General features: G+C 38.7%; 1 protein-coding gene across 11 annotated transcripts in view; it reads left to right on the forward strand.

Moving 5' to 3' along the window:
- The window catches only part of eya1 (EYA transcriptional coactivator and phosphatase 1), a 96,632-nt gene extending 75,293 nt beyond the window's left edge, over nucleotides 1-21,339 (forward strand). For all 11 annotated transcript variants that reach the window (XM_082184878.1, XM_082184876.1, XM_082184882.1 and 8 more), the window contains 7 exons: nucleotides 5,002-5,091; nucleotides 15,563-15,621; nucleotides 15,712-15,872; nucleotides 16,056-16,170; nucleotides 16,437-16,558; nucleotides 17,190-17,290; nucleotides 19,346-21,339. In XM_082184878.1, the coding sequence (XP_082041004.1) occupies nucleotides 5,002-5,091; nucleotides 15,563-15,621; nucleotides 15,712-15,872; nucleotides 16,056-16,170; nucleotides 16,437-16,558; nucleotides 17,190-17,290; nucleotides 19,346-19,426 (729 nt within the window). In that variant the 3' untranslated portion in view covers nucleotides 19,427-21,339. The remainder of the gene's footprint in view (nucleotides 1-5,001; nucleotides 5,092-15,562; nucleotides 15,622-15,711; nucleotides 15,873-16,055; nucleotides 16,171-16,436; nucleotides 16,559-17,189; nucleotides 17,291-19,345) is intronic.
- The last annotated feature ends 1,036 nt before the right edge of the window (nucleotides 21,340-22,375 follow it).

Below are 22,375 nucleotides of genomic sequence, written 5' to 3' on the forward strand. Positions count from 1 at the left end.
TATAGGATAATTGTATTAATACATAATGACAAATTTAGCAGGTTCAAAAGGGTTATGAACATGCAATTAAGAACTAGTTTACTTCTGTGGTCATTGTATTTGTTATTTTAACATAAACCATCATAAGCTATATTTGAACTTTCAAAACAAACAATTTGGGAAATACGGCGATCTGAAATTCTCAGGCTTCGTCAATGATCTCATGCTTTTATTTTACTTGTGCAACTGCTCGTTTAATTCACCAGATTATATTTTGACAAAAATCGCGAAGTCTGGGTTCAACATGCGTGTGTTTTTAAACCCGCTTTGTGTCTGAAGAATGTAGAAAGCTGCTTCCTTGTTTGAGGGAATAAATCACAGACTTGGCATTTTTTGGCTGAGCTTCTTGAAGGGTTTTTTCTTTGTGGTGAGTGTAGATGACAGCAGCGCTCGGATGTCAGTGGAACGGGGCCCGGCGGCTGGTTTGTTCTCTTTGTTCCTCAGGCAGGGTGTTTGATGGGGGTGGTGTTTTGTTTTAAGGGTGAGGGAGCCCTGGCCCTCGACCCTGCACTGTTTATTTACTTTATCTTGGCTGAGCATGCTGGGTAAAGAAGCAAAACTCTGAGAGCGCCTCAACCGCATCCACTCTCTCTCTCACACACACACACTTCAACTGAGCCTTTGGTCACCCCTCTGATTTTAAGGTCTTTTTCCCAAACCAATCTTCATTTATAATTTGACGGCGAGCCCCCATCAGAACTTCTCGTCCTCTCTGCTCTAAAAATCTGATTACAAGTTGCTATAATTTCTGTCTACTGGGATTTGATTGGTCAGAGGAACATATTACAATAATTTGAATGGAGAATTAGAGAATTCATTTCCAATTTTATGTTATTACTTTTAGACAAACATATTGGAGTTTAAACTCAAGTAATTAATACTTTTACTCAGCAAGATTACATCAAATTGAAAGACATTTATGATGTTAGAAATATTTCTATTTCAAATAAAAGCTGATATTTTGAACATTCTGTTCATCAAAGAATCCTGAATAAAAATGTGTTGCAGTTTCCACAAAAATATTAAGCAATCCGCTGTTTTCAACATTGATAATAATAAGAATAAACACCTCTGATTTTAAGGTCTTTTTCCCAAAATAACCTTCATTTATAATGTGACGGCGAGCCCCCATCATTCTTTCTCTTCCTCTCTGCTCTCGAAATCTGATTACGCGTTGCCCTTCTACCAGAAATATGCTTTTCCCATCTACCCTGCAACATTACAAACCGCATAATGCTCTCTTAAATCATATCAGCGCACTCATCTCAAACCCTTACATTAAAAACCAAGGTGCTTCACGTTTCTCCGATATGAGGCGTAGATGACATAAACAGAAAGAAAACCCAGCGAAATGCATTTCTTCCAGGGAGACCGTTGAGGAAGAGCTCTATAAATAGAGCCGTGTTGGAGAGCTCGCTGCTGTGGTTCTCAGTTATCCTAATTGGCATCAGGGCAGCTCGCTCCCATAAAGCTGATGGTTCGGGCCAGCTGTGTGGCCGTCAGACCCGGAGGGAAAGCTTGCGGGGTGAGGGGGTTTCGGAGGGGAGGACTTGGCGCCCGTCGGGTGGCGCTGATGTGTGGGGACAGGTGGCAGCGAGAGCAGAAGACCCTCTGGCACTCCGGCCTGCTTGTATTCTTAACTCTCCTGCTGAATGATTGTTTAGATTTAATTGGAGAGGATTCGTCGGGCCGGAGAAGTGCACTTTGCATACCTCTCACCACCAAACCTGCTTTTATTAACTTTCAGATACATACACAGGTGTTTATATTCAGTCCACTGACTGGCAAGCTCAGAATAGATGGGAGAGGAGCAATATTGAGACGTGCTGTTTTAAAGCAAGCCTTAACAAAGAATGGACCTATTTTAGATTAGGCTATATATTTAAAAGTGTTTTTCATAATTAAAAGTAACATGAGAGCAACTCGGTATATACAGTATAAATTATTGATCATTTTTTTCATTAACCCTCATGTTCTGTTTGGGAGTCTGAGAGACTCCATGACTCTTTTTATAGCTTAGAAAACATACTTAACGTTGGAGTATCAGGTTGATGACTTCCTGCACTCATGAGAACTGATTATAAACATAATTTTAACTTGCTAACATGCATCCAACGACCTCCATGAAATATATTACTTCAGTTTGGAGTCTCAGAGACCTCAGATATAAACATAGAATAATTGCAATGGATTTTCACATGCAAAAAGGACCGTAGAAATGCATTCCTGCCAATTTAATTTGTTTTATTGGATTTTTCTGCAATGTGTTTTTCTCTCTCAAATCAAACAGACCCCAAATTGGAAGTTACAACTGTTACTATAATATATAAAAGCCATGTTTCAAACTTAATTTCTGTCTAATTGTTTTTTGATTGGTCAGAGGAACATATTACAAGTATTTGATGGAAGAATTAGAGGTTTAATTTATTACATGTATACATACATAATTCTGAGTCTCTAAAACTCAGTCTGAGCAGAACATGAGGGTTAATTGTTTAAAATTAAAGTAGACTAACTTTAAAAAATTTGGGATCAGTAAGTTTTAAAAAAAAGAAGAAATGTATCATTTTATTCAGCAAGAATGAATTAAATTGATCAAAAATTTACAGTAAAGATATTTATGTTACAAAAAGATTTCTGTTTCAAATAAAAGCTGTCCCTTTGAACTTTCTATTTATCAAAACAAATCTGGTTTTTATTGTTTCCACAAAAATATTAAGCTGCTCAACTGATTTCAACATTGATAATAATAATAATAAATGTTTCTTAAGCACCGAATCAGAATATCAGAATGATTTCTGAAGTAACGTGACACTGAAGACTAGAGTAATGATGCTGAAAATCCAGCTTTGCATCACAGTAATATAAATTACATTTTAAAAATATTTCACACTATTGCTATTTCACTGTATTTTTTAATCATAAATTAAGTGAGCATAAGAGTCTTATCTGTACCACCATATTATCTGTACCATCAAAAATATACAAATTTGTGTATTTATTATACACAATTCTTGATACTCAAGTGTGTGAACACCAACTTAAAAACCTAATCAGTATCTTTGCTGGTTCTGTTCTTCTTGTGTGGTTTCCCCTCCTGCTGTCCGTAGTTAAAACATCTTCATTGTGGAGTGTGATAAGTAATCAGTAAAAAGCTCAGCCGTTTCTTCAGGTGGCTTTAAGCTCTAATCCCTGTAGCAGAGCTCTCTGACTCAGCACGGCCGTACAGACACTGGAATAAATCCCCTCCTTTGCTCGTTTTATCCTCTTAATGAACAACGGGATAGTGGCCTCCGATTAGAAAAATAAGCCCATGTGGAATGAAGATTACAAAAAGATGATTTTAAACTGAATACTAGTCTAAACGTCCATTTAATAAACCCTGTGGCCTTGTTTTAGTCTTATAATACAGTGTTTCTTTGTCTCAACACTATGTACTGTCACTTTAAATGCACTGACTCCTGAATATTTGCAGTTTAGTTAAGATAGCAATTAACAACTATATGTATGTATATATATATATATATATATATATATATATATACATACTGTGGATGGATGGATGGATGGATGGATGGATGGATGGATGGATGGATGGATGGATGGATGGATGGATGGATGGATGGATGGATGGATGGATGGATGGATGGACGGACGGACGGATGGATGGATGGACGGATGGATGGACGGATGGATGGGCGAATGGATGGATGGATGGGCGGATGGATGGATGGACGGAACAACTAATCAACATAAGTTTGTAATCATGAAAATGTGTCATTTTGTTATGAGCTTCCTTAGTTAGTGTTGACTAGGTATTAAAGAGAAAAACACACTGCAACTGGTTCATTAACAATTTAGAGAGCAGTCACTCCAGTCTTTGTGTCAGCTCTAACACAACCATGAGATCACCATTACTGACAGTATTGCATTACCGTGGAAACTGAATACATTTAAAAAAAAAAAAGAGTCCATTATATTTTAAGTGAGTAATCCATTTTGATTACTGCCAGTGCACAGGTTTAAACATCACTTGCTAACGCTGTTTTGTGTAGGAAAATGTGCATCTTCCTGTTCCTAGAAGTTTCTATTAAATTCCCAACTTGAGCCTTTTACAAATAGTTGGGAAAATGCTTTATCTGATGCTAGAAGATTGTTCGGGGGAAATGGGGGTGAAATGCATCAGTAGTAATGTGTAGAAAGATGATCTTGGCTCTGAGGTATGTGGACAGTGATATATTTATGATGACACTTTGACCTCAAGCTCATTTCAACGCATAACACATTTAAGACTGGGTTTTACTGCCTACAGAGTGTAAAATTAAGCCCAGTTTCTTTTTAGAGAAAAATGAAGCTCTTAATTCTTGAGCCTTGTAGTATCAGGATAGGCAGAGATGTGTTTTATGTATTTTATTCATTATTTCATTATTTTTAAAGTATGCAAGATAGATAGATAGATAGATAGATAGATAGATAGATAGATAGATAGATAGATAGATAGATAGATAGATAGATAGATAGATAGATAGATAGATAGATAGATAGATAGATAGATAGATAGATAGATAGATAGATAGATAGATAGATAGATAGGACTGATGGATGGATGGATGGATGGATGGATGGATGGATGGATGGATGGATGGATGGATGGATGGATGGATGGATGGATGGATGGATGGATGGATGGATGGATGGATCACATTTTTCCATATTTACTTTTTTATCTATTATTCTGTTTAAGCCATATATTATTTTATTAAATAAACATTATCCAAAGTAAATATGGGGAAATGTGTTCAACAGAGCTAAATATACTATATTACTGATTCTGAAGCATCATCGTGTATTAGCTGAATCATATTAGGATTGAATATTAGGCCTGGTTATATATATTTTCATATTGTTTTGTGGAAAGGATAAGTAATTATTGAGTTTTTTTTTCTGTGTGGTTTTTTTCAGGATCCACCAACGTCGGTGTCATTGGGACTTAGAATGGAAGAGATGATCTTCAACTTGGCCGACACACATTTCTTCTTCAACGACTTGGAAGTAGGTCCATCAATTTTTGTGGCTTTGGGGATTCCTTTTATTTGTATTTTTTTTTTTATTCTCACTGGCTTCAGTGAAACTTCCTGCAAGCCTTCTAATACTGTGATTACTTCTGCAGCCTGCTTTTTTAGCGGCCATATTTAAAACCCAGCCCCAAGATGTGGATAAGTCACAACAGAGTGTATACATTACATTACGAGCACAAGAGCAGTCCATTAAAGTTTAAGCCATAGCATCAACAACCATTTAATAGCAGGGTGCCTATTTCTCGCTAACGTCCCTCAGTGGTGAAGTATTACCTCGGAGCCCATGGGACACTATGAATTTTACATGCGCTGTCAGTCTCCCCGACCTGCGCCCACCACCACCACCCCCCTCCCTTCCCTGCCGCCCAGGCCAATTTGTCAGCTTCTAATATTTCTGTACGTACTCTGACTGTCTGCGTGTCATGCTGTGTGCTCGGTGTCTCTGACTCTCAGTCACGGTCTGAAAACGGCTGCTCTGCCCGCTCTGCCTGATTCATGTAGGATCAGTGTAAAATCTGCCCCCGGGGGCAGTTACTGAGAGGGTATCTAGGTGTCTGTCTGCCCCGCCTGGTGAGGGGTGAAAACGAAACTGGTGGGGTCACTTCTACTCGTGATTGGCAGCACTCCATGTGTTCATAGCAGTGTAATTCAGTTTGACCAGATCTGGTGTTGCTCGATCTAGTACGTCATTTAGTGATTTAAACTGATGGCTTCTTAAAATAGCTTCAGGTCTAAAATTATGCTAATAATTCAACAAACCCTTAAAAGCCGATTCATCCAAAAATAAAAATTCTGTTATAATTTATTCACCTGACTTTCTTTATTATTCCAAGTCTTCTGAAGTTGTACCATGGCTTTGTGTTAGAAAAGACCAAACTTTAAGTTGTTATTTATCTATTAAATTAATCTGTTGATTCAGTTCCGATTAAACTGTTATGAATGATTCATTCACAAATCGAACAGATCTCTTTCTGAAGTTCTTAACCCTATAAAACCGACTGTATCATATTTTGGTATGCATATTTCCAAGGCCTCTAAATTATCAACATGCTCAAAACCTGTTGTACACAATCTGCTACAAGCCTAAGCTACAGTACAAGTCTTCTGATTGGTAGTTTAAAAGGCCTTTTCATTTCATTCTCTAAGCATTCCCTTCAGGTCGTTTCACACTTGTCTTTTTGCTTTGATATCTTAAATGATTTTTATAAAGTAAATTTTAGACTAACTTTTATATTGTTACTAATATTTCCAGATGAACAGTCACTCGACTGAACCAACTTTTTACTTGTTTATCCATATATACTTTTTTTAGAAAAATCATGTTAAAATATATGATCAATAAGTTGACAACATATGTTTTTACATTGCTTTAACTCATCAAAATAAGTAAATCAATTTTCTACTTTTTTTAAGTTAGTCAGTTTAATGTCATTTAAGTTGAAATGACTTAAACATCCAAGTTGAATGTACTTACAAATTTAAGGCAGTGACTTTTTTTAGTGTATGTTTCTTAGTATTGAATTAACTTATATGTTTTACCTTCCACAATAAAAACTACAGATATTTGTTCATAAAACTAAGTGTATATATATTGTGTTTTTCAACACTCAACAAAAAAAAGTTTTTTTAAAGATTTCTTTATATTTTGGTTCAATAAACATAATCTGACAAAAAATAATAAAAATGTGTTTTACTTAACTCACTGATTCATATATCCAGTTGCAGTGGAAGATTATCAATGAATAATAAAAATGAAAAATTGGAAAAATTCAGTCTGTTTCCCACACAAAGCAATCGTATGACTTAGAATATAGCAATTGAGTCTTATGCACCACTTTTATGATGCATAACTTTTCTTTTTGAAGCTTGAAAGCTTCAGTTGCCATTGATTGTAATTGCATGAAAAAGAGCAGCTTGAACATTCTTCAAACTTTATCCTTTTGAATTCCACTAAAGAATAAAAGTCATACAGATTTGAAACGACATGAGGGTGAATAAACGATAAAAGAAGTCTGAACTATGCCTTTAAGTAGCAGACTTTGCCGACCAGATCTAACCGAGCCCGCTGAACCCACCCGATCCCAGACACCGCTGGCGAGCCGCTTTCCCTCGTCCCAGAACCCAACTCCACTGACCCATTGATTTTCCTCCGTGTCCTGCTTGTGGCTGACCTCGCGGAGGAGGAAATGTTTTGTTTGATACTTAAGTGTGAGGAGAACTGTTGCGAGCCTGCCAAGTCTCATTAGTCAACGGCCTCGCTCTGCTTTTCCTGCCACGAGAACCAGGGAGAAAGAAAATGTTTGTGCTGCCCGAGACATTCGAGTGACGGGGAGATTCCAATCGCACTCATCTTGATCAAAGTTAATTGGCAGCAATTGGCTGTTAAATATTTCCGTATGTTTGGCTACACTGAATTGTGCCCGCTGCACTTTGTATAATGGGTATGCCCCCCCCCCCCCATTTGAAAAAAAAAATATGACAGTTTTGTGACAAAGCTTAAATGTGGCTTTTTCACAACATCTGTCCTGTATTTTGATTTCGTTTCATGTGTTTAAACCGCTCGCGTATGATTCGGCTGTCGAGGCATCTTGTAAAATGATTGGATTGTGCAATGTGCAGTTTTTTCCTTTCTGCTATATCTCAGCAACGGAATTATTACATTTCGTTTTGACACTTTAAAGCTAAGGACATTTCTCTTAAAACGACAATTGCATGCAATAGCTGAATACTTCACTTTCTGTACTTTAGACCGTAACAGAATGTTTTCTTTGAACTAAACGGGGTGTTCAGATGGACAAAAAAAAAATAATTCAGCACTGAATTGGTGGGAGAATTTCAAACTGTAAATAATACCACAGCAGATATGTATTTTAGACCTTGTAGAAATACACATGCTCGGTCTAATTTAGTCAAAGCCATAAAGGGATTTCCCTCTGGCTTTGCACATACAAATGCCTAATGGTGATTGGTGATTGTCAACTGTGTAACTTAGACAAATGTGCAAAGGACAGCCGGCACAATCCAGAAATACACTATCAGCCTCTCAACTTTTGATTTGTGCCAAGCACTTACAATGCTCATTTTGGGACTTTGACTTGTAATTATTTGTATTTAGTGTATAAATCCACATGGATACATTTTCTCATGGTCACATCCTGTCTGATTAAAGCGTCGGTCTGTGTTGGTGATGTGTGGGGTCATGTTGCATTGTGTTGTGTTACACTATTCGGTGCAGTCGATGGGTTGGTATTTATTTGACGTTCTGCCCGCTTTCTTGCACCTGTGTTTGATGGGAGTTTTAAATATTCTGATAATAACAGATGAATGTTGATATAGAGGAAAGTAATGAAAAGGAAGAGGCATGTCGTATTGCTCTTAAGGGTTATAAATCACACACACACACACACTACTGTGACCGAGCAGACACATAAAGAGAGGTCTTTGGAAAAAAAGAGACACTCTGTCTTGTTTTTTAGATTTTTTGGCTCACAAAATTATTAATATTGTACAATGACAGAATATATTTCATGCTTGTCAGCAATATGATCCTTGTATTGATTGCAGTATATTGATTCAAATTTCTTCATGACAAAGGAAAATTTCAGGAACCACAAGTTTATACTAAAATAGAGTGTGCAGAATGTCCTGTGCCATTTTTACGAATAACTTTATTAAATGGATAATCAAAATGTGTGTTGCTGAACAATTTATTGTATATTTAAAAATATAATATTCTTAAAAATCTCCAGGCCCATTTCTATTTTTATATTTATAAATACAAGTACACTACCATTCAAAAGTTTAGGGTCAGTAAGATATTTAAAAATAATAATAATAAGTCTCTTATGCTCACCAAGGCTGCTTTTATTTTATTTAAAATACAAAAAAAAAAATCTGAATATATTTTAAAATGTAATTTATGCCTGTGCCATCATTACTCTAGTCTTCAATATCACATGATCCTTCAGAAATCATAATCTAATATGCTGATTTGGTGCTCATGAATCATTCTTATCATCATAGTTGAAAACTGTTTTGCTGCTTAATTCTTTTGTGGAAACTGTGATACTTTTTTTCAAGGATCCTTTGATGAATAGAGTTCAAAAGAATAGCATTTATTTGAAAGTTAAATCTTTTGTAACATTATAGATACCTTTACTGTCACCAACTGAGCAGTTGTAATGCAGCCTTGCTAAATATTAATATTATTATTTGACCTAATATTAATTTATTTTCTTTTAAAAAGATGTACATAAATTGGAAGCACAAATGATTTTTAAACAAAACAAAATTTTACAAATTAATAATCCTTTAATTTGTTGAAATATTAAGTTATTTTTAGGACAGAACAAGGCACAAGAAATACAGTAGTATTTTTACTGGACAAATCCCACATTTAACATGTGTACAGGACGCAGAGACTTGTTGGCGTTGTTCTCTTTGGTTATACCGCAACTGGTTATACCATAACTCTTGTATGCAATTACCCAGCTTGTGAGATATGCTGCGTGTAGTACCTGAGTGTGAGGATGTTTTGGGGATGAAAGCATTCTTGTGTGTTGGGTGAGAGGTGGAGTGCGGGTTGGTGTGTGGGAATGTGCGTCTCTGGAGGCCCGGCCGTGCTCCCTCTCAGCAGGGAAGGGCCACGGCTCGCCGGGAGAGAAAACAACACAGAGCCGTCTGCGGGACAGAGATCTCCTCCCTGACTCTACTGAGGTGGGAACGGTTTCAATTATCCCCGGCCTTACCTCGGCCGATGCATACCTGAGGCCAACCCGGTGACATTGCAAACGGGACGGGTTTAGCACCTTCGGGATGGAGGGGCTTTGCTTATCAGTTTACAGCTGGAATCAAGTAGAGGTGGTTTTTTTAGTGTTTTTTTTACAAATGCATAGTTGTGACATTTTCTTCTCATTTAACAACACAGCGCTTTAACATCTTTCCAGTGCAATTCAACTATCTTAGTTTCCAGTTGTCCTCTCGGTTATTTAGGTAGATAGCTTTGTTATTTAATATACTGTATTTCTGGCCAATACCACAAGCAAATGTTCCATCACAATTCCTCGAGCTCTTTGGAGCAAACCAAAATAGAGGAGTGACTCTTTTGAAAGTGAAATAAGTCATTATCATAACTTTCCCTGCACGTGTTGTGTGTTCGGGAACACGATTGACTCGGTGGATTTAATGTGTTTTTACGTCTAGACGCAGGTAGTGTCTTTTGGCTGTCAGAGCTCCAGAGGTCCCCAGGCAGGAGCCCTGATGTGTTTTGGAATGACTAAAGAGAGAAAGGAGAGCTTTTAAAGTCGGCCTGTCTATCTTCTCTCAGCATCGGCCCCTCTCTTACCCAGGAGCCCACAGTAATGGGGCCTAAAAGCAATAAAGGTTATGCGTCTGTGGAAAATGTAGTGTTACAAACAATGTGGTGTCAAAAGATGGTTTAGAAGCTGATTGCTCACCCTTATGTATAAATAGAGTTTTTTGGGATTAAAGCAAGGTTATGGTTTAAATTAAGTCCCTCAATTAAGACCAAATGTAAAAATAATTTATCATTTGATATAATCCTCAAACCGTTAGGGTATTAAAAAGTGTAGGTTTTGCTTCTATTTGGACAAAGGTTTTTTTTTTTTTTTTTTTTTTTTACTTGCGTCACATCTATAAGGTAGAAACGCAGTGGAACATTTGGTGTTGATGTACCAGACCATGTTTGACCACATTCAAACCATATTTTCCATTATCTTCTCTCCATCATACTTACTTTACTCAAGTTTACTTTACTACACACAAAACATACTTAAGAATGAAATTCTTCTTAACTGCTATTTTTTTTATATAATTTAAGAATAAAGTTAAGAATTATTTTAATTCCCAAAACCATTTCTTAAGACTGTTATTATCTCTTTTTTTTCCTTAAGATTGTTCTAAAGACACAACTTGAGAAGAATTTGAATTGCTGAAAAGAATTCTTAAAAATCATCATAAAATAACGGAGCGCAAATGAATTCAACATCTCTGCTCAATCTTGTGACATACTCTTTAAAAAAAAGATTTAAAATACATGACACCCTACCCTAACCTAACCCTAAAAAGTGGGATTCTGAGTGCTGAACTCCCATCAAACCACACAAACCAAAAATAGTGTGCATGCTTTTTATGATCATTATGGTAATATACAGGCAGCATAAAAAGACTTCCTTTGGTGTGTTGTCTTCGGCAAGAACTGCCGTACAATCAAATAATACCAAAGCCTGTCATTTTCTTCTTAAGAAAAAGAATAAGATGTTTTTTTTGGAGAACTTTAATAATTGTACTTAGGAATGTTTTTATGAACTTTTCAGAATTAATCATCTTAAGAAGATTTTCATCAATCTGGCCCCTTCTCTTTTCTATCTTCATATGAGAGAGTGCGAAAAGCCTCGGTTTTAGGAAAGTCGCGCTTCCAGAGAGCTTTGTTTTACTCGGCTGTTTGAATTCCATGACTGTTCAAGCACAAACTGTGGATTGGAATGAAGTGGGTCTGAAGAACTCTCTTTGTTCTCCATATCCTGTGTCCGACCCACAGGTAAGCTGCACCCTCCCTCTTTCCCCTTTACCTCTCTCACCCTTTGCGTGGGCCAACTGTGGTGGGAAAGTGAAGGGGAGGGGGGGGCAAACACTGGGGTCATGAACCCCCCTCACAGACGGGGGATGACAGACCCTGCCAATGGAGTGGCAGCATTGAGAACCTGCGAACCATGGATTGGGCTTTTTCACATGGACTTAGCTTGTAGGCTTGGAGGAATGTTGTGATGATGGCTGTAATCACTCACACTGTGCCTTTGTTACCTGGGCCGCTCACCTGTGTGGGGAGCTGGTTCCTTCTCCAGAATGAGATTCAGCAAAGTTTAGGGTCTGGCCCAAAGGCACGGCCAGGGATGAAAGCCTGAGCTGAGAGAGAGAGAGAAAGAGAGAGAGGGGGAAAAAAGAGAAACGGAGGTAGCCAGGGAGAGTAATGCAATACGGATGTTTCCAGCTCGGGACGAGAGAGAAAGTGAGGTTTGTAGTTTTAAATAATCATTTTCTTTTTTGACGTTCTGCAGCATTTGCTTCTGTGCAGTCGGCAGCAAAGCCCTTCCTCTGGCCAACAGGAAGAATCAGCCAGTCCAGCCTGATTGCTTAATGACAGATGCCAGCCGAACAAAGGAGGCTCTGATAGTTCGCATAAATGAAAAGGTTTTTCTAGGCCTGGATAGTCAGAGGAGGAACTGAAAAGAAAATGAGAGCGAGTGAATGGAAATAGAGAAGAGCTGATTTCAAGGTGTTTATTTTGTAGTTTGTTAGGCTTCTCTTGCAGTTTCCCACAGTTTTTCCCACACATTTACACATTTGTTTCGTCTACCAGGGCCTTCATATAGTGTAACGAATGAGAGGAGATCAAAAAATTGATGAATTAAACAGAGACATAGTGTTTGTGTAAGACGTAATTATGTATGGATTGCAGAGGAGGATCTTTACACAGCCTACTGTAGGAACATCTGGTGTTGGTTAGGTGTGATTTTAGGTTTGTAAGAACCACTTCTTGGTGAACAAGGAGATCCACAATGAAGAAAAGACAGACCTATTTACACTGGATCACACTCAACTTTCATTGCTATCTAAAGGGGTCAACATGACACAATTTGTTTCTTATATATTCCTTCAAAATGCATAAAATATTTAATTTGCATTTTCAATTGCTTGTTTAGTTTTTTTATTATTATATTTTTTAGGTATAATGTCAAAAATTAATAAATGTCCTTATATTACAATGCAGAAAAATCATTAAAGGAATGAGATTGTTGCATAATCTTGTATTATAATTTTTTATTATTATTTCAATTGCTTCACTGCTTATTGTTTGAAATATTTTTTATTCTATTTTTTTATTATTTAATTTCATTTTAGCTATAAAACTGAATTTAAATATGTACAGTATATGTATATTTATCACTTTTTACTTAATGGATACACCATATTACATTTTCAGTTCATTAAATGTAAACCGTCCTTGAAAATGATATAAAAGTTCAAAAGCATGCAACCAACATGAATAGAAAAAGTGTGTTTTAAAGTACATGCTATCATGAACTCTCTTATACATCATTGACCCCATTATCTCAATTGAATTCCTACCACCAGCTCAATTGTGCTAAACTTCAAGCAATATTTACAGTATCTCTTCCTTTCAACATAACACGTTTTTGAAGATACCTTCAGACAGCCACCCTTGAAGATCAACCACATGCTGTATTTAACCACTTAAAGCTGGCCCATCCTCGGTCATTAGGCTTAACGGTGTTTACGAGCGCTTAAGAAGCTGCCCTAATGAGTCTCATGAGTTACTGTAAGACATTAGGACCGGGCGGCTCCATTAGGGTCCGGGTGCAGCTACCAGAGTGGCAGTCAAGTGGTTTATGTGGGCTCCAGCTGTGTGCAGTAATTGCTAGAGGTTGTGCATTCTTTCTCTGCCCTCACTTTCATCCCGGAGGTCTGGAAGCCCACAACAAGACTGTTAATTGTGTGTCGTAATAACCAGAGAATTAAAAGGCAATGTAAACATGCGGTGATTCCGTCAAAGGGAGATGGTAACGTGTCAAGAGACCTAGACAGCTGCGCACAATTGAACAAGGGCAAAACTACTGGAATGTGTTTTTATGTTTTGGATGTTTTAATCAATCTTGGTTAGAAATATTTCAAATACTCCATGTTTTATTTATCTGAAATGGCGCATTTGTCATCATAACAGTTAATACTCAGGATTAAACGTTGTGGCGGCGGCCCCAGCTTTCTGTAATGATTTTGGCCTGTCCAAAGGTCCTCTTTGAAAAACAAATTGGTACTTCAGAAGTATTACAGATCCACTGCTGACTATCTAGAAACAGATTACACAAATAGCTGGAGGTGTTCCTGAGCCGCGGCTGCAATTGGCAGTCCATCTTTTGGCCCCGCAACACTCCGAGTTCTCCATGTGAGGTCACCCCGACTCCCCCCTCACAAACCCTCCCGCCTCCTGCCCCCCTCCCCCTTATCTGAGCCTGTGGAGCCCTGGAGAGGAGGAGCAGGGCACCAGGTCAAAGTCTTTTCCTCTTTGGATCTCGAGGCTTGCTGGGAGAGGCTTGGCGAGAGAATGGCTGCATTAGAGCAGGGGTTGGGGGTCAAGATTTTAATTCTGTTAAAGAACAGCTGGTTTGAGTTTCTCTTCACGTCGCTCTCCCCTCCCTCTCCCCACAAATCCAGAGAGATGAAAAATTTGTTCAGAGGGGAACCAGTAAAATAAAAAAGGTTTACGGTCTAAAGCGCTTACCCCTACCCTGCTGTAGCATTAGACAGGAATGCAATAACGTCAGCATTTGGCCAGGTTCAGATTGAGTTAAAACAAGGAAGTCCTTTTTGTATTTTTGTGTCTTAGCAGCCAGTTGAAACTTAATTAAAAGGCTTAATGTTCTGGAAAGGAAATTCTAAGGAATGGCTAAAAGGAAATACCCTCTTCTAAAATTCTACTACCAAGTAAATTGTTAGATTAAACTTGAAATTTGAATGGTGGTCAGCTAATTTATATGTGTATGTATTTATTAATTTAAATTTATTAATTCTTTTTTTTTTTTTTTTTTTTTTTTTTGCATATGATTTTTGGAACGCCCAAGCCACCAACTCTGTCTTTCCATGTGATTTTTGTTTGATTTGAATGCTCAGGCTCACTAATATCTAGGGCTCTTCCGAGGGGAGGTGGGAGAGGACGACTATAAATGGAAAACTAATAACAGATTTTCAGTCTGCTTTCTCCAAAAAGCTGGCCTCAGGCTGTGTTGGTGTGTGGCTCAGCAGCAATCAGAGGTCATAATTTCATTGGCGGTTAGCATCAGGTTCAATTTTTCTAGTACGTTACATTTACCAGAAAGTCTGGTTTGTGTTACTGTGTACACTGGCTGAATCAGCTTTGAGCTGTAGAATCATTCAGCCTCTCCAAGAAGTGGAGACCCTGAAGGGGGCACAGACGCACTCATTATCCCACAGCTATCTCTTTGTTCAGGCACCAGTCTCTGGACTAGCAGACCTAACACAGAGAGGCCACCTCTACCTTCCTGGAGTCTACCGATCCCGTCCCAATTGACTTTCCGTACCAGCAGATGTGCATATCAAGAGATCCCCCTAGTGGTAGTGGCCAAATGGGTTGGATCCCTGGTCCCCTGATGATGGTGTTTATTTTTATTAAGATTTAGCAGGTGGGGGGTTAGGGGCTGGAAGTGGTTGAGGGTTGATTTGAGCTTTTAGGAGAGAGCTTTCAATTGGGAATTCAACAGTTGTTGACATTATTCACTTCATGGATTCAAGTTGCCAAATCGAACCCAATTTTGCACATGAAAACAATTAATCAAATTGGTATATTTAATTCCAGCCGGCTCACCATCCTTTGTTTTGCTTGTGTCTAGGAGTGTGATCAAGTCCATATCGACGATGTGTCATCGGACGACAACGGGCAGGATCTAAGGTAGAGTTGGCATCATACTAGCCATTTCACAGTTCACTCTGGCTGAAGTCGAGCTCAAAAGCCCTCTCTCTTTCTCTCTTCTCTGTTCAGTACATATAATTTTAGCACAGACGGATTCCACGCTGCTGCCACTAGTGCCAACCTGTGCCTGGCCACCGGCGTACGAGGAGGTGTGGACTGGATGAGAAAGCTTGCCTTCCGCTACAGACGAGTAAAAGAAATTTACACCACCTATAAAAATAACGTCGGAGGTAATCCCCCAATAAACTGCTTTTCTAAAATTGCTGGGGAAGAGGGGTGGTGCGTCAACAAAAGCACTCATAAGTTTCTCAAATAATCCCTTATGCAGAAACCACTTGGTCTGGGTAAATTTCTAAATTTCTCAAAGTATTCGCAGGACAGTCCAACTCAAACAATGTTTCTGTTCATTTCAGGTCTGCTTGGCCCAGCCAAAAGGGAAGCCTGGTTGCAATTGCGAGCAGAAATTGAAGCCCTGACTGACTCCTGGTTAACACTGGCACTGAAAGCACTAACATTAATCCACTCAAGGTAGGCCTTAGCACGAGCGAATTATATAGAGCCCATCACTGATACACATAAATCAGGGAGAGTCATGAATAACAGTGCTCTTTATACCCCAATACCTCAAAGAACACTTATTCTCTGTATTATTTTGAAAAAAATATATAATTTTAGGGCACCGATTATTTGCAACAATTAAAGGTCCATTTATCACGGGGCGTTTTGGATGACAAACTTTAGACTTGTCCTCCCCTGTGTGCTTTAACTTGACATAATTTGCCTTTCAATTACAGATCAAACTGTGTGAACATCTTAGTGACCACAACACAGCTCATACCTGCCCTCGCCAAGGTCCTTCTGTACGGACTGGGAGTAGTATTTCCAATTGAAAACATTTATAGCGCCACGAAAATAGGTAAGTGTGAGCTCAGTATTAACTACCTGTGTGTGAATGGATTCTATTGGAGTGTGGCCGTAATTACTATGATATTATGTGTAAACAGCGCAAGACACATGGCGTGTGATTGGGTTAGGCTGCAGAAGTGGCAGACACAAGAGAGGGTTGATGTTCAGGAAGAGGTCTAATCAGGCTGGGATTATTTTCTTGGAGCTCAGCCTGAACTGGGCCTCTCCTTTTCAGGTCCACATATGAAACCACTTCGGCAAATTTATGTCATTCCACTTTGACATTTTTTTTTTCTTCTTTTCAGCCTCTGCACTTTTTCGAATGCAAAATAAACACCAACCTTTACTTTCGTACTTTCAATTGCGCAAAGCCCTTGCACCTCCCTCACTGCAGCATTTGCATGTGAGGTTGATTTGGCTTGTTTTAGCCATTTGTCCCACGTTCTGTGGGGAATAATGCTCTTCAGACTACTTTTATTTTAGCATTGATCTTATCGTATCTCCAACCCAAGGCAAAGTGTTTACACTGCGTAATTTTGTGTAACTTATTGCGAATTTAAAGAGCCCCTCACCGGGGCTTGGTCTTGGATGTGGCTTCCTTGCTTTCCGCAGCAAACTTAACCTGTTTCTCCTCTTCCCAGGAAAAGAGAGCTGCTTCGAGAGAGTAATCCAGAGGTTCGGGAGGAAAGTTGTTTATGTGGTGGTGGGGGACGGTGTGGAGGAGGAGCAAGGGTCGAAAAAGGTACGAAGACACCCAGAACTCTACACCACTTTTCCTTCAAAACTTAAATCCATTCTCTGAAAAATGTCATTGGACCAGCGAGAATAAATCTCACATTGTAATCAGCTCAATTCTTTTGACAGCTCAAATGTAAAGGGAGGCAAGATGACATAATTACACGTCCCTGCATGTGACTGTGCCGTTTCACCATTTGTAATGCTAGACAAGTCCTCTCAGGCATGTTAGAGAGCCCGTTTCATAAATATAACATGCATTTGAGAGGCTTAAATCATTGTTAGATAAGTTGAGGATATTCAGAAGAACAGTAGAACCGTCAGAGGGGCAGCCAAACACCTTAGTGTTGTTTTCCACGACTCGTGTTCTTCGAACCAGAAGATTTATGTTACCTGCTGCCTGTGTATTCAGAACCTCTGCCAAGTTTTCATGTAAATCCAGAGCTATAAACCACAAAACCCGAAATTATTCATCATGTAATTATCAAAGCAGATTGTTGTTCAGACAGGTTGCAAACAGATGAATGAGTGTTGATGTGATTCTTTATTATATTGTGCCAAGTGATTAGTTCCATGTTGTCAATTAATCATAGAAGGAATGTGAACGTAGGAAGTCAACACCAAGTTTAAGTTTTACATGTCAGTCCCCATTTCCTCTGAAACAAAGTGTTTAGATGTTACACCGGGGATTTTAATAAGTCCTTGGCACTTAAGAAGCCTGCAGTTTTGTCAGATACAACACTAGTGTCAAGGGTGACATTGTATTAAACCACCAAAGCAAAGACAAACCTTTGTATACTTTCGTTTTTTTTCCATCGTATCCCAGAAACAATTCCCCTCTAGTTAATAACCGACCAAGGCAAAGGGAGATACCATCTCTGGCTTTTAAAGTTAAAAGCAAAGACAATTTACAAAACAAAAGAAAAGAGTCTTTTAAGGGTCAGTGCAAGCTTCTCTAAGCGGAACATATGCCTGAGAGAGGCTATACCTTTGATAAGACTCAGTAATGGTTTGTGTGTGGACGTCTCTGAGCTGACAAGCTTCTTTCATTCTGGCAGAATCATATTTCCCTGTGGCCTCTCCCAGGAACAATGCCTCATTTGCAGCGTTGTGTCCGGATAAGTTTGTGCAGAGGTGCTGTATATATAGTGCATTTAATAGTTTTCATTTCCCACCTGGAGATTCTTTTTCCTGAGGAGTATTATGGGGTTTATGGGGATTCCTTACTTTGCATATTTGTAAATATTTGTAAGACATTTTGAATTCGATTTTTTTTTAATGTATTAAAAAAAATTATAAAATTTTTTATATATCTAAATTGTTCACTGCCTATTAATATTTAAACATTTAGCTGCCAAATCATCGTGCAGAAACATGCACCAAAAAACAAAAAACATTAAACAGGAAATGATAAACAGGACACCTATATACCTTCATGGTTATGTGACAAGGGTCAAGTTTCTTAAAATATCAGATAATTTAATATTTTTATGACAAGGCAAAATTAGCTCAGGTTGTAATATGTCATGTGTCCTCCTCAATTTTTATGATATTTATGAATTAATCATTTGTGATATTTGTCCATATATATATATATTAAAAAAATTAAAGAAAAATGTTTGTTTTTTTCACTTGATGGTTACACCACTTTTTTTTTTTTTTTACATTAAATTAAAAGGTCTAAATGTTTTTTGTAAAACCATATGAAACCAACATGCATACAAAAACTACATTACTAAGAACTTTGCATGTTTTATAATATATTATGCTTTATTTTCTTATATGTCATTTAGCTAACTGTCAAAATGTGATATTTTTATTATCAGCCTATTATTTAAAGTGATATTTACTGAGTGACCTCAATGGAATGGTGCCGCTTCAGTGGTTGTAGTTTGCAAGTCCTTCCTCTTCTCAAGTCTCGTGATGTTACGGGCCATCAAGGCTGTTCAGTCGGCACTCATGAGCGTGATTGTTTTTCTAAGTGAAGTGTTCATTGCGGGTTTTGTGTTTCTTTATTTTCTCTTTCACCCTCAAACACTCTTGCTCTCTGTGTCTTTTCTAGCACAACATGCCTTTCTGGAGGATCTCTAGCCACTCTGACCTCATGGCCCTTCACCACGCTCTGGACCTGGAGTACTTGTAGCACTGTGACGGCTCTGTCCCAGGGCGTGCGAGGGCCCTGAAGACCCAAACCCAGCACCGTCAGCCTGCTTCGTCGCCCGAGCGTCTGCGTTCCAACAGCACCAGACCAAAAACAAAATCGTTCACACACACAACGTAGAGAGAGCGACACTCTCAGCGTGTTGACACATGGCCGCAATTCGTCTTAACCCTAAACCTTTTTCGAAGTGGAGGAGAGTGAATTTATGGCGCTGCAGCTGCTGGCCCTGGTTACTGTGAATTGGCTTTTTTTTCCAAAGCCATCAAAATGTTTTACAGCCCTGTCTACGCGGGGGACTCGGCAAGGGTTCACACCTGTGACAAAAACTGAGCTACCGATGCCTTTGGAACTCAGCAGGACTCCGATCCCACTGCGACTTGGTGTAATGTTTTGTCTCTATGTCTCCGTCTTTCTCAATCGATGGTACAAAGACGGTCGGGCACGGCCCCCTCGTTTTTCTCGTTTCTCCAGCCCCATCGCCCTGGATGTCCTGCTCTTCTTATTTATAATCTTCAAGAGACTTTGTGGAGCGGCACCGGCCCCAAAAAAAGGCGCTTTGTTTAAGAGACTTGTGCCTTTTTGTGTTACAAAGTACTTTGATTCCACTACACCAAGAAGTTTATGGAAGAAAAAAAAAGGATTTTCTAAGTAATTTAAGGAAAAAAATTTAACAAAACACTATTTACATTGCAGAGACAATCGTGTACAGAAATTTTTTTGTGTGTAAATTTGTAATCACTGGACTATTCTTTCCTATATTGATAAGGTACATGCTGTGGAAAGCGCTTCATGGAAGTTCGTAAAGGCGTTGCCCGCAGTTGCTCGTGCAAAGCCTGAAAGTGTTGACGTGTTCGAGGTTTAATTCAATAAATAAATGTAGATAAGGATTTTTTTTTTTGGTGATAATTGTTTTGTCATGACCAAAAGCATGGATGTCAAGTGTCAATAATTTCGTATTTTTCTTCAGTGATGTTTTGTTTCCTCCTTTGTACACTTCTGGTGGTGAGAACTTGTAGAGACTTTCTCCACAATGAAATGCGACTCTTTCTGTCAGAATTTCACACCGGATAGAGTGAATTAAGTCCCAACGGTAGCTCAAACTCCCAAGGAAGAACATAAACAGCATAATAAGAATAATAATCTTCTGAATGTCAAGCTTCAAACTGAGTGTAAATGTCTGTATCTCCCAGTACTATCTCCTGCCCGAGCTGGACATTGAACCGGGCATTTAAGCTTAAATAGGTTTTATTATCTTTTGTACTGGCGCTAAAGCAGAAAGTCTTGTACAGCAAGTGTAATTTTTGTATGAAGTAGTCTTTTTATTTTGATTGAGTCCACTGTAGTTGGATTTTCATGATGCATATTGGTAGTTCTAAGGTAACTGTGGACTGGAAACTCTAGCTCTTAGACTTTAAGAAAGAAAGCCACTACTCACTCACACCCACACACACACACACACTCACAATGGAGTTTAGAACATACATGTGCTATCGACTGTGAATTTCCCCAGCTAACTCGATCTGTTTCTAATTTTCCCTCCCGGCACATGATGATGTTCGACTCCTGCAGGTGAGGTCGTCTTCTCTGGCCTAGTTTTTCTCACCACATTTACAATTTCACCCCTCTTATTGCGTCGCCCGCCACCCCCCCCTTACTGGGGAATCACATTTTGCTGCTAGATCATGGTAACAGTAGATGTTTTCTAGATTTAACACAGCATTTTTTTTTTTAAATAAATGATGCAATCATAATGCAAACTGGAAATAATTTACGATATGTGGGCCTCATTGTGAAACACAGTTTGTTGTGTCTACAAAAAAAGATGTGTACAGATGTTTTTGACATTTATTATTTGATTGTGTTTAAATTAATAAAAACTGATTTGTGAACTGTTACACACATTTCCCCTTTTTGCGAGTGATTGAAATGGTGGCTTTGCAATATTCTGCCATGGAGTTTGTATTTATTGACTGTTTGGTCCTACGATCAAATGCCTCCAAATTAAGTGTTTTGGAATGGCGGTCTTCTGAACATATGAGCAACTGATGTGTGTCCAGAGATCATTATATTAACATTTTACATATACATACACACACGCACAGAAGGATGATGTTATAAAAGTATTTTTTTTTATTGGGATTGGGAATGTAATACTTGTGTGGCCTCTTTTGTCATTTGGTGGTCTGCAATTCAGCATTTCCCCCAGCAACAGATTCTCAGACAACACGTCATGTATGGCACTTTTGCTTAAAACATCATAACTGATGTAATGTCATATAAAGCTCTCCGTTCCTCTCATCTCTGTGCAAAGCAACTGTTAGAACAATATGTGGGATTTCAAAGTACATTTAAAGTCAATATGTTCAGTTCATTTTAGGGACTCGCTTCCAGTCCATGGGCCCTATCATACAGCCGGTGCAATGCAGCGCCAGGCGCGCCGCAAGTATTTTTTGCTAGTTTCAGCCCGACGCAGTTATCATTTTCACGTCCCGAGTCACATTGTTTAAATAGCAAATGCATTTGTGCGCCCATGATGAAAACGAGGTGTATTCAGGCGCATTGCTATTTTGAGGCAACTGAAATAGACTGCGCCATTGACCAACTGAAACCTGGTCTAAAGTCAATGGCGCAGTATTTTTTATTACATTTTTTATTTAAAGAGCGCGTTAGTAATATGAGCCTATAGGCGGGTCCACAACATGCGTACACTTTGTCCCGTAGATGGTCTGCATGCGCTTTTTAACCTCGTGCACGAACAGATCCGTTTCCTCGCTGGAGAAGCGTTCAGTTTTTCCGCTTGCAAATTCCGCCATGTAAATAGCGAATCCGCCATGGCGTGAGCGCAACTGGCTTTTAAAAGGAACGGGAGATGAGACTGATTGGTTTATTGCGCGTTACGCCCAAAACACACCCATTACTCATTAAGAGAAT

The sequence above is a fragment of the Leuciscus leuciscus genome (genome assembly GCF_965113295.1).
Source record: "Leuciscus leuciscus genome assembly, chromosome: 11".
NCBI classification, from domain to species: Eukaryota; Metazoa; Chordata; class Actinopteri; order Cypriniformes; family Leuciscidae; genus Leuciscus; species Leuciscus leuciscus.